Genomic DNA, 13,230 nt, shown 5'->3' with positions numbered 1-13,230 from the left:
AGCATCGGGCACTGCTTGGGGACGCCCCAGTGGTCAAGATCTTCTACAGCTGTGTCCTTCAATGAACGGAAGCGAAAATACAGTTTTTGTACTCGCCGTAAAATCCTTTTCTCTGCGTTCATTGAAGGACACAGCACCTACCCTTTTATGGGTCTATGGTGTTCTGGTTACTGCTTGCTACTGAGTGGGTTGTTGCAGATGGGGTTCGGCCTCCGGCAGGGTTGGCTTTGGGTTCGGCTCACCCCTGGGTTGGCTTTGTGTTTTGTTTGTATGCCTAGCGTCTTACTCCTGCAGGTGGCTATATAAACCAGTGGTCAAAATCTTCTATGGCTGTGTCCTTCAATGAACGCAAGAGAAAAGCTGACACAGGATCCATGCAGCATTGGCAGCAGATAAGAGGAATCAGTGTTGTAGTTCATTGTTATTGGGGATGAATAGTCTCCGGAGAAGCATTGTATCCTCTGCATTGTGTGATCCTTACAAAGCTTTGCGGGGCTGCATTCTCCTTCTATTATATCAATGCTGCCACTCCTGCAGGTGGCTGTATAACCCAGTGGTCAAGATCTTCTGTGGCTGTGTACTTCAATGAACGCAGAGACAAGGATTTTACGGTCTTTAATTTTTTTAAAGAGATAGCTACGTACAATGCTTTCCTTAAGGAGAAATTAAACTCACTTACACAATTTTCCACCATTCAGTAGTAGTTTATACCGGGGCTGGACAAATCCCAGGCCACCAATGGTCCTTCAAACTTACAGCTGGTGCCGAACTTTTGAGGTTTTTTTCTGGTTGTTGTCAATGGAGCTCCTAAAAAACATCCAGCTGGCTTGTGGATTGGACAGACTGGCCCCTGGATTCCATTCATTGGTCCGCCTCTGGATTATACGTATTCATTGTAGACAGCATTCCAGTTCTCCAAAACCTTCCTCTTTGGTAGATATCTCTGGTATTATAAGCGTTGGCGCATGCCCGTTTGGTTTTACATTCACGGCATCCTGGTCCTGCCGAGATCTTGCGAGCGCCTTGTCGTAATAACGTCAACAGTTGACTCCGGCAGAGTCTCCGCTTCCTGAAAACCCCGTATGACTAGCAACACCCCACCACGGATTCATGACACCATGGCAAATTGGAATCCAAAAGCGAGGCTTGGATTGCTCTGATATGAGCATGCGCAAGATTTATGGATGATGTGCGTTAAGGGGAAGAAGCGGGCTTATGGAAAGCAAACCCTTCTAAGATGGTGCCGGCTTCAGCAGTGGCAGGGGGAGAAAGGGCCTACAAGAGGGATAGGCAAGCCCCGGCTTTCCAGCTGTGTTTCAACCACAAGTCCCATGAGGCATTGCAAGACTCTGACAGCTACAGGCGTGTCTCACACAGGTAGATGCATGATGGGATTTGAAGGGTCACCACAGCTGGGGGATTACCTAGGCTTGATCTACAACAGGGGTAGCCAAGCTCTGACTTTCCAGCTGTGGGTGAACTACAAATCCCATGAGGCATTGCCAGACTCTGACAGCTATAGGCATGTCTCCCAGAGGAAGATGTATGATGGGATTTGAAGGGTCACCACAGCTGGGGATTACCTAGGCTTGGTCTACAACAAGCATTTGCTAAACTTTGCCAACAAAGTTCTCACTTTTTATGTGCAAATAAGGATGTTGAGCTGCACATTGAAGAAGTCGCTGGATAAAACCAACTTTATTCAGACCATACAACCTGAGAGACGGGCGGACCTAAGGCAGGACTGTGTGGCACTTGCATGGCCTGATTAAAGTTGGTTCTATCCAGCGACTTCTTCAGAAGCGAGCGCTTGTTGTTGGACGAGGGTCATCGGTGTGCAGCCTAACTCCTGTCTTTGGACTGTGTGTGATGGAGTGAAGGTCTACTTCAATGGTGGGCACGAGATGCACCCTTTGAGTGATCAGCATGGACCATGGAGGAGCGGCGTTGCCCCGGGTTGTGGCTGTACCTCACTTTTTACGGCCGTGGTGTGCAGGGTTTATTTCTGCTTTATGGAGATCCGCACCTTGTAATTACCCGGTATATATAAACACGGAGCATAAGGTTTGGTTTTTACATGAACTTTCAAGTTCAGAGATCAGCCGCACTTGGAGAGCATTGTTTTCAGTTGAATGGCTGGCTTGCGATGTTTAAATAAACAATAAATAGTAGCACACAACTATTATGTGGCACTGCAAAGCAGGAAGCAAAGATGATCAAATATGGCTGCTGCCACCTACATCTGTAATGACATACTACACCGGACACAATGGATCTTACAGCATTAACGCGCAACTTTTATATGTACAGCTAACAGCATATGAGAAGGTTTCTCCATTATAGGGGTGTGAGATGAACTGAACGCTGTGTCTGTTCGGCCGCCTGTAATGAACGTCCCGGCTTTGTCTGTTTTGTAGGTGTGTGTGGCTGCTGTGGGGCGCTGCGTCCACGTTACAAGAGGCTCGTGGATAACATCTTCCCAGAAGATTCAGAGGTAAGCCGCTTCTGTTTATCAGACTGTTGCAGGATCCCGCTCAGCTCCACTTGCTCCCCCCTTACAGCCGGGTCCAGTCAGCTCTGCTCCCACCTTACAGCCCGTTCCAGTCAGCTCTGCTCCCACCTTACAGCCGGGTCCAGTCAGCTCTGCTCCCACCTTACAGCCGGGTCCAGCCCGCCCGCCTCCCACCTTACAGCCGGGTCCAGTCAGCTCTGCTCCCACCTTACAGCCGGGTCCAGTCAGCTCTGCTCCCCCCTTACAGCCGGGTCCAGTCATCTCTGCTCCCCCCTTGCACCTGGGTCCAGTCAGCTCTGCTCCCCCTTACAGCCGTGACCAGTCCGCTCAACTGTGCCGGCTTTCCCCTTACAGCCGGGTCCAGTCAGCTCTGCTCCCCCCTTACAGCCGTGACCAGTCTGCTCAACTGTGCCGGCTTTCCCCTTACAGCCGGGTCCAGTCAGCTCTGCTCCCCTCTTACAGCTGTGACCAGTCAGTTCTGCTCCCCCTTACAGCCCTGACCAGTCAGCTCAGCTCCCCTGTTACAGCAGTGATCAGTCAACTCTGCTCCCCTTTTTTTCTGACCAATCAGCTCAGTCGTCCCTGCTACCCCTTTCCGGTCAGCTGTGACCAGTCGGCTCACCCTACTCTCCCTCTCAGCATCAACTCACCTTACTTCCCCAAACAGCAGTGACTAGTCGGCTCAGCCTCCCTCTCCCCCTACTGAATCAGCAGCTCAGCTCCCCCTTCCCAGCAGTGACATTTTTTAGCTTGCCCTCCCAGCTTTAACTCAGCAGCACTGCTCCCCCTGCTCAGGCTTCCAGCAGGGACGCCGCAGCTCAGCTACACCTGTTTCCCCTTTTCGGCAGTGACACAGCAGCTCACCGGCCCCCTCAGAGCATTGACGTAGCAGCTCAGTGCCCTCCTCTCAGTAGCTCAGCCCCCCCCCAGCACCAATTCAACAGCTCAGATTCCCCTGGCAATAAGGTAGCAGCTTGGCTCCCCCCCTCACAGCACCCCCTCTATAGCAATTCAGCTCATCCTGTTCCCCCCTACCAGCAGTGACTCAGCAACCTGCCAGCCTTCTTATTTCTTCTAATGCCTACAGCTAAAGAGGTCAGAGGGGATTGTTATCAAAGTTCATTTACGGCTTGTTAAGATTTAAATATCCATTTACTGTCCCCGAGATCACTATAAACACATCATTTCCTCCTCCTTCATTCTGTTCTCTCTGTGAAAGGAACCCGTGTGCCTGTACCCAGTGCCGTGTCCGGGGCCACTTCCCTCTAATGGCCTCCTTCCCCTGATAACATCGATCTTCTGCTCGGCCCTTGCATTGTACTCCGAAATATAATACCTGTATGAATATGTCACTTTGTATATGACGTGTCCTTTAAATGAACACTCCACGCCGTGACACCCGCCAGGGGTAAGAGGAGATTCCTGCCACGGAGCGGAAGGAAGTCATATTCTGCACGGCGGGTTTAATGAACTCCGGGGATGCCGAGAAGGTCAGAGAAGTCGTCGTAATTGTTACAGCCGAGAGAAAAGAGCCGAGCCAGCAAAACGCGCGGAGGCCGAGATCCAGAAGAGGGGGAGATACAGAGGATATACAGAGAGAGGACATCACCATACCCAGAGAGTATACAGTATATACAGAGAGAGGACATCACCATACCCAGAGAGTATACAGTGTATACAGAGAGAGGACATCACCATACCCAGAGAGTATACAGTATATACAGAGAGAGGACATCACCATATCTAGAGAGTATACAGTGTATACAGAGAGAGGACATCACTATACCCAGAGAGTATACAGTATATACAGAGAGAGGACATCACTATACCCAGAGAGTATACAGTATATACAGAGAGAGGACATCACTATACCCAGAGAGTATACAGTGTATACAGAGAGAGGACATCACCATACCCAGAGAGTATACAGAGGATATACAGAGAGAGGACATCACCATACCCAGAGAGTATACAGTATATACAGAGAGAGGACATCACCATACCCAGAGAGTATACAGTGTATACAGAGAGTATATACATCACTATACCCAGAGAGTATACAGTATATACAGAGAGAGGACATCACCATACCCAGAGAGTATACAGTGTATACAGAGAGTATATACATCACTATACCCAGAGAGTATATAGAGAGGACATCACTATACCCAGAGAGTATACAGTGTATACAGAGAGAGGACATCACTATACCCAGAGAGTTTACAGAGAGGACATCACTATACCCAGAGAGTATACACTATATACCTCACTATACCCGGAGAGTATACAGTATATACATCACTACCCGGAGAGTATACAGAGTATATACATCACTATACCCAGAGAGTATACAGTATATACCTCACTATACCCAGAGAGTATACAGTATATACCTCACTATACCCAGAGAGTATACAGTGTATACAGAGCGAGGACATCACTATACCCGGAGAGCATACAGTATATACATCACTATACCAGGAGAGTATACAGAGTATATACATCACTATACCCAGAGAGTATACACTATATTCCTCACTATACCCGGAGAGTATACAGCATATACCTCACTATACCCAGAGAGTATACAGTATATACCTCACTATACCCAGAGAGTATACACTATATACATCACTATACCCAGAGAGTATACAGTATATACCTCACTATACCCAGAGAGTATACACTATATACATCACTATACCCAGAGAGTATACAGTATATACCTCACTATACCCAGAGAGTATACAGTATATACCTCACTATACCCAGAGAGTATACAGTATATACCTCACTATACCCAGAGAGTATACAGTGTATAAAATAAAACACTCAGCAGCCCAGCTCTCCCTGTTCCCTCTCTTAGTAGTGATTCAGCAGCTCAGCTCACCTTGCGCCCCCCTCCAAGCAGGGACTAAACAGCTAAGCTCCCCCCTCCCATGACTAACTCTCCATCTCTCCTCACTCTGCTCCCTACTGTCGGGCTGGAAGTCTGCTCAGTCACTGCTGGGAGGGGGAGCTGGGCGGGCTCGGTTTATATAACTATAATGATTACAGATATTCATTTTATATTATTTGTTTTTGCTAAAACTATAAACTGATTGGATGAATTCCTTGAAGAAGCCATTAGAAGGACCCCAGGGGTACCGCAGGCTGAGGGACCCCACATGGGAGAGTACACTGATATGTGTTTTGTGGTATTTGCAGGATGGCCTGGTCAAAGCCAACATGGAGAAGCTGACGTTCTACGCTCTGTCGGCGCCGGAGAAGCTGGACCGGATCGGCGCTTACTTATCCGAGCGGCTCAGCAGAGACGTGGCCAGGCACCGCTATGGGTGAGGGTGATGTGGGGCGGTGCTGATCCTGAGCGCAGGGTTACACTGACATCATGACTTCTGTGTGGACAGCACCGGGCAGGTTACATTGTATCTACACTTCAAGGGTATATAAACCCCGAAAATAAACTGCTCTGATTGGCTCCCTTCGGGTTTGTCTAATATTCCACTGAAAGCGTTTTGTAGTATCTGTGATCCTGCCAGAAATCCGGCGAGCTAATGGCTTCCTGTGCTCTCTGGCTGCGTTGCACTCTTATCGGTTACATTGTTCCTAGTTCTCTATAGAATTCCTCTCCCTATGTGAAGGAGAAGGGGAAGTGTTGTGTAGTCCTAAAGCACTTCCTGCCCTGGGGTGACAACACAGCCCTGGAGTGACAACGCTGCTCCTCCATAGATACAGTACGGTGAGTGAATGTTGTTACTCTGGGAGAGGAAGTGTGTTACTGGCAGGATCAAAGAAAACAAATGCAGACGTCACTTCTAAGGACTGTTAACTGCAGAATATTGCATTTGTGTTCCTGTCACAGTGGTGTCCCCAGCCAGCATTACATCATCAGGGGGGCGGCTGCAAGAACCAACAAGAGACGGCCCCCTGATGACACGCATGCGCTGAGGCACATCATCAGGGAGCAGCTGCAAGAACCAGCATGGCCGGCCCCCTGATGACACGCATGCGCTGCGGCACACCATCAGGGGGCCGGCTGCAGGTATCAACAAGATACAGCCGGCCCCCTCATGACACGCATGCGCTGCGGCACACCATCAGGGGGCCGGCTGCAGGTATCAACAAGATACAGCCGGCCCCCTCATGACACGCATGCGCTGCGGCACACCATCAGGGGGCCGGCTGCAGGTATCAACAAGATACAGCCGGCCCCCTCATGACACGCATGCGCTGCGGCACATCATCAGGGGGCCGGCTGAAAGAACCGACAAGAGACGGCCGGACCGCTGACGACACGCATGCACTGCGGCACATCATAAGGGGGCCCGCTGCAAGAACCAACAAGAGACGGCCGGCCCCCTGATGACACGCATGCGCTGTGGCATATCATGAGCGGGCCGGCTGCAAGAACCAGCTAGAGATAGCCAGCCCCCTGATGACACGCATGCGCTGTGGCATGTCATCAGGGGGCCGGCTGCAACAACCAGTAAGATATGGCCGCCCCCCTGACGACACGCATGCGCTGAGGCACATGCGAATGCTCTTCAGCATGTCATCAGGGGGCTGGCTGCAAGAACCAGCATGAGACAGCTGCCCCCCTGATGCTGCATGCTGACACATGCACCATAGGTCCTGGAACACTGACGTCACGCATCTCAGGAAGCTTCAGTGTGGTCTATGGTGCATGCACCACTGCAGGGCCAAAGGACGCCTAGGCAAGTATCCTGTAAGTGCTGGGCGGGGTCCCACCAGAATAAAGGTATTTGGGGAAGGATATTTTAAATATGAAGAAGCGAAGAGGGGGGTAGGAGGGTAATTATTTAAAGTGGGTGGAGAGTGCGAAGGTCTGGGGCATTTCCGGGGCAATGTGACATCTCCTGCGTGTTCTCTTTTAGGGACTGCGGCTCTATCATCCCGCCTCCTCACAGTCACAATCATCCCTCTCTGTCTCTCTGCACTTTCTTCTTCTCCTCCTCCCATGAGGATTCCGCAGAAGAACATTTAAAGGAGAACTATGGGGTCAGGGCTTTTCCCCATAGTTCTCCTTCGGGTAACGGGAGGACACAAACTAGCGTCCTCCCGTCACCCTAAGCTCAGTATATAGGGAGCTGTAGCTCGTAGTATACTGAGACGCTGCAGCCGGAGCGGATCCCGACATCGATGTCGAGATCCGCCCAGTTGCGTGAGTGACAGTCCCCCCCCCCCCCTCATAGTTCTCCTTTAACTTTCCAGCTTTGGGTTGGGATCAGATGATATTATCTCTTTATAGAGACTGAACAAGGGAAGGGAACGCTGACACCCGAGAAGCGGAGGGGGAAATGTATAAATATAACCCTTAAAACGCAAATTTCCTGCCAGATGCCAGAACGCAGAAGTGAGTAAGTCACATGACTAATGATCTGTAATTACAGATAAAAGCTTTCTGCCGTCAATTACGAGACGTTTCAGATTTCAGCGAGGGCGGGAAGACGCAGTTTTGTCTCTCTGCAATTATTAACAACTGCAGCTGACGAGTGCTGGCGAGCTAATATCCGAGCTGCATGGTACTTATCTTGTCCCCTCTGCAGAATGGCGGGTGGTGCGGCTGACGGTTTTATTTTTGGGATATCCCATGGTACCGGTTTAAAGGCGACCTACAGGGCAAACGGCTTAAAGCAGTAGTGGGCACATATAAGGGGGCCTCAAGTGCGACCCGCAATATGTCCTGAGGGACGCACAATTGTATAGTCTTTATAAAATTTGCCCTTTTGCCTTGTGCACTGATTTGCATCCGCTGGTGGCGTTAATCTTGAACAGAACCCCAGTAGCGGGCTATGCACCCGCACTGCAACGTGCAGTGTGTTGCATTAAGAAAAGTAATGTCCATTTTTTTGGTAAATGTACTAAAAACCTTTCTTGTTACATTCTTTTTTCTAACTTTTTTGAATGTGTCATAATTAATTGTATTATTATTATATATTTTTTCTTCATGGGGCACCTGCATCTGGTTAGTGGAGACCTTATCCAGCCCCCCAACACAACTCTGCAGCATCAGATCACTTCTAATAGTGACTTATTGCTGGAGGCAATCAGCCAGCAATAAGTCACTGCAGCAGGGATCTACTTGATTAGGGAGTTGCTGGATAGAGCTGCCTCAGCTCTGCTCCAAGTACAGTACTAACAGGAGACGTATCGAGCGCTCTATAGAGCAGCCTTTCTCAACCAGGGTGCCAGGGGGGCACCCCGGGGTGCCTGTGGCTTCCTCAGAGGTGCCTCAAAATCTTTGCACAGAGGCATGCCTTTGTATGGTGCAGGCAGGTGTCTGATATGTAGGGGGGAGCTCTGATGTGAAAGGGGTCGGGGACCCTGATAGGAAAGTTGGAAAGGGGGCTCTGATATAAAGGGGAGGCTACTGATGTGAAGGGGGGACTTTGATGCAAAAGGAGGGATTGTGATGTGAAGGAGGGGCTTCTGATGTGAAGGAGGGATTCTGACGTGGAAGGGGGTGGATTCTGATGTGAAGGGGGGGGGATCCTGATGTGAAAAGACTCCTAATATGAAGGGGGGTCTGATGTGAAAGGGACTCCTGATGTGAAGATGTGAAGAGAGCTCTTGCTGGGAATGGGGACTCTGATGCAAAAGGAGGGGGCTCTCATGTGAAGGAGGGCACCTAGCGTGAGAGGGGGAACATTGATGTGAAAGGGGGGGGGGGCTCTGGTGTGTTTTTGTTTAGGGTCCATGCTTAAAAGCCATACCAGACCCCTATCTGGGATAAGGGTCCAGTATGGATTTTTGAAGGGCCACAAGTCGCTTTTTACATTTAAATTTTATTCTAGGGATGCACCAATACTGATACTAGTATTTGGGTTTGTACTTGCCCAAATGCTCCCGATGCCCATCCCGATAATGGAACTTCCGATATCAGTAAGCCTTGGTTGATACACGTCGCCCAGCTTTCTAATTGGCTGGGAAGCCAGCTCTATGCTCCCTCGTCATCAGGGAGCATGAAGCTAGCTTCCTGGCCAATCAGGCAGCGGGGGTCGATTGACCGGGAAGCCGGCTCATTGCTCCCTCATCACCAGGGAGCATGGAGCCAGCTTCCCGGGCCAATCTGGAAGCCGGGCGGCGTGTAATGACTCTGGCCAGCTTCCTGATTGGTTGGGAAGCTGGCAGATCAGGAAACCGGCCCCCCGGCTTCCTGATTGGCCAGAAGGCCGGCTCCATGCTCCCTCATCTCTTAGTGATGAGGAAGCATGGAGACGGTTTCCCGGATAATTGGGAAGCCGGGCGGCGAGTCATTACACGCCACCTGGCTTCCTTAATGGGACTTCCGGTTTCCGTGCTTTTTAGACTGGGGTGCCTCGAGATTTTGCATACTTTTAAAGGGTGCCATGACTGTAAAAGGTTGAGAAATGCTGGTCTAGAATGAACAGAGGCCCAGGAACTGATCAATTCAGGTCCCGGATTTAATGCTGGACCTCGTCTGGTACTGACAGCCAGAACTGCTGTCACTCACCTTATTAGTCTAAGTGCTGCAAGGACCCATGTGGCCCACGGGCCACTTGTTGGGACAGGAGCCTGTACAACTGTGCAAGAGTGAAGAGAAAGCTGAAGAACCTCTAACATGCATGTCATTGGTGCTTAAGGAATGCCAAAGCTGCTGTGATTTCTAGAATGCCTGCCCTGCGTGGATATCATTGGTTCCCCGCGGCCTTTACAGCCTTGGATCTCACAGGAGTAATATTTGGGCAGTTATATATATATCCATGTTTGTCCTCTTCCAGTCCGGACATTCACACAGGATCATATAGAGGTCAGAATCAGATTATAGGCATTCTGCGGGAGGTGTAGACACAACACATCGCAGGTCCTGTCACCACTGCTCCGCTACCTGTGATGAGTAGCAGCTCCTAATGCTCGCTATGGCATTCCATATCAAGACAATGTTAATGAGTGCAGGAAAATGTGACAAGAGGATGAAATATCATTCCTGCATACGATCAGCACCTCCATGTATTGTTATTTTATATGCAGGCAATATCTGCTGAGACTGCAATCCACGCAGAGCCAGAAATCATACCAGGTGCACCTTACAGAAAAGTGCAATCCAGTCATCTGTGTCTTATCTCTTCTCTCACTCTCCCTCCTTCATTCTCTATCCTATCACTCTCCCTCCTTCATTCTCTATCCTATCACTCTCCCTCCTTCATTCTCTATCCTATCACTCTCCCTCCTTCATTCTCTATCCTATCACTCTCCCTCCTTCATTCTCTATCCTATCACTCTCTCTCCTTCATTCTCTATCCCATCACTCTCCCTTCTTCATTCTCTCTTTCACCTCATTCTCCCTCCTTCATTCTCTATCCTATCACTCTCTCTCCTTCATTCTCTATCCTATCACTCTCTCTCCTTCATTCTCTATCCTATCACTCTCTCTCCTTCATTCTCTATCCTATCACTCTCTCTCCTTCATTCTCTATCCTATCACTCTCTCTCCTTCATTCTCTATCCTATCACTCTCTCTCCTTCATTCTCTATCCTATCACTCTCTCTCCTTCATTCTCTATCCTATCACTCTCTCTCCTTCATTCTCTATCCTATCACTCTCTCTCCTTCATTCTCTATCCTATCACTCTCTCTCCTTCATTCTCTATCCTATCACTCTCTCTCCTTCATTCTCTATCCCATCACTCTCCCTCCTTCATTCTCTCTTTCACCTAATTCTCCCTCCTTCATTCTCTATCCCATCACTCCCCATCCTTCATTCTCTATCCCATCACTCTCCCTCCTTCATTCTCTATCCCATCACTCTCCCTCTTTCATTCTCCTCATTCTCCCTCCTTTATTCTCTATCCCCTCACTCTCCCTCCTTCATTCTCTATCCATTCACTCTCCCTCCTTCATTCTCTATCCCATCATTCTCCCTCCTTCATTCTCTATCCCATCATTCTCCCTCCTTAATTCTCTTCCCTCATTCTCCCTCCTTAATTCTCTTCCCTCATTCCCCCTCCTTCATTCTCTCCCCCTCCTTCATTCTCTCCCCCTCATTCCCCCTCCTTCATTCTCACTCTCACCTCATTCCCCCTCCTTCATCCTCTCTCATTCTCACCCTGCTTTCTCTCTCCCTCCTTCATTCTCTCTCTCTCCCCTTGCTCTCTTTTTTTTCTTCCCCTTTCCTTTATTCTCTCTTTCCATCCACTTTCCCTATTTCATATTCTCTCTCTCTCTCTCTCTCTCTCTCTCTCTCCCCCTCCCTCATTCTCAGAGCTCTATCCCGCCTTCATTCTCTCTCTGTTCCCTCTCCCTCTTCATTCTGTCTCTGCTCTCTTTCTCTCTCCTGCATTCTCTCTCCGCTCCCTCACCCTTCCTCTCCACCTGGAAAATACACATACATTCTCCTCTCTCTTCTATTAGATGTGCAGTGGATGGTGCGGGCAGCAGAAGTGAGAAGTAGCGGTGCAGATAATGAAGCTCTCAGGGCCGCTCTTATCTTGTCTGTACCATTTACTCAGCCCATCCGTATAAATCCTCCTAAAAATGGCCTCAAATGAGTCACATAAATACATTTGATTTATACTGGACAGCAAGCCGCCCAGGCGGAGTACTGTGTTCACTTCCACACTGCCGGCCACTGGAAACTCAGACATGAGATCCTAGAAGACAAATGACATCTTGTAATAAATTCAGTACAGCGCGTGTTCTTCCCTGGATGAAGCCCATTCCTTCACTCACTTTGTCTGTTACGGCACATGCTGCTGGAGAATTCGAAGACATAATGGAATCGGCATGGAATAGGACAAGCTATCGTTCTTCTAAAATGGAGAGCGTGCACCAAGAACAGTGCTGAGTAGAATGGAGAGCGTGCACCAAGAACAGTGCTGAGTAGAATGGAAAGCATGCACCATGAACAGTGCTGAGTAGAATGGAAAGCATGCACCATGAACAGTGCTGAGTAGAATGGAGAGCATGCACCATGAACAGTGCTGAGTAGAATGCTGAGAGAATAAACTAATCATATACTGTATATACACTGCCTGGCCAAAAAAAAGTCACTACCTGGATTTCGGGCAGTGTTATGATCGGAGGTTGCCTCAGTTGGTCAGGTTCAGCAACGTTATATCCCCGAAAAATGAGGTCAGCTGCCTCCCGGAATATACTGAATGATCAGGTTTTTCCATCAATGGATTTTTCTTCCCTGATGGCACATTGGACATATTCCAAGATGACCAATGCCAGGACTCATCGTGCTCAGATTGTGAGAGAGGTTCAGGGAGCATGAGACATCATTGTCACACATGGATTGGCCACCACAGAGTCCAGACCTGAACCCCATTGAGAATCTTTGGGTTGTGCTGGAGAAGACTTTAGCATACGGTCACAGACCGCGTGCCCGATTTGCGGGAGCAGCTCCACGGTCTGCATCTCCGACGGATGCAGACCGCAGAGCTGATCCTGTCGTCGCCGGCCTGAGCTCTGTCAGTCCTGAGCTCCGGCCGAATGATGGATCATTAGTACGGTCTAGTGCAGACCTTACTAATGATCACCGCTAGATCACCCGGGAATGACGAGACGATGTGCCTCCTCCCTGCACGAATGAAAGCAGGTGAGGGGGCTTGGAAGAAAAAGGAGGGAGGGGGGAGTATATTATGTGTGCTGGGGGGCATTGGAGGGAGGGGGGAGTATATTATGTGTGCTGGGAGACTTTGGAGGGGGGGGGGAAGTATATTATGTGTGCTGGG

The 13,230-nt window shown here is 49.5% G+C and overlaps 1 protein-coding gene across 1 annotated transcript in view; it reads left to right on the top strand.

The window, feature by feature from the left end:
* EFR3B (EFR3 homolog B) overlaps positions 1-13,230 on the top strand; it is a 122,600-nt gene that overhangs the window by 53,689 nt on the left and 55,681 nt on the right. Inside the window, exons 2-3 of the mRNA XM_018571766.1 lie at positions 2,418-2,494; positions 5,720-5,847. Of these exons, the coding sequence (XP_018427268.1) occupies positions 2,418-2,494; positions 5,720-5,847 (205 nt within the window). The remainder of the gene's footprint in view (positions 1-2,417; positions 2,495-5,719; positions 5,848-13,230) is intronic.

The sequence above is a fragment of the Nanorana parkeri genome, unplaced genomic scaffold (assembly GCF_000935625.1).
Source record: "Nanorana parkeri isolate BGI_ZX_2015 unplaced genomic scaffold, ASM93562v1 scaffold1833, whole genome shotgun sequence".
NCBI classification, from domain to species: Eukaryota; Metazoa; Chordata; class Amphibia; order Anura; family Dicroglossidae; genus Nanorana; species Nanorana parkeri.
The sequence above is the reverse complement of the archived record's forward strand: the minus strand, read 5'-3'. Positions and strand labels throughout refer to the sequence as shown.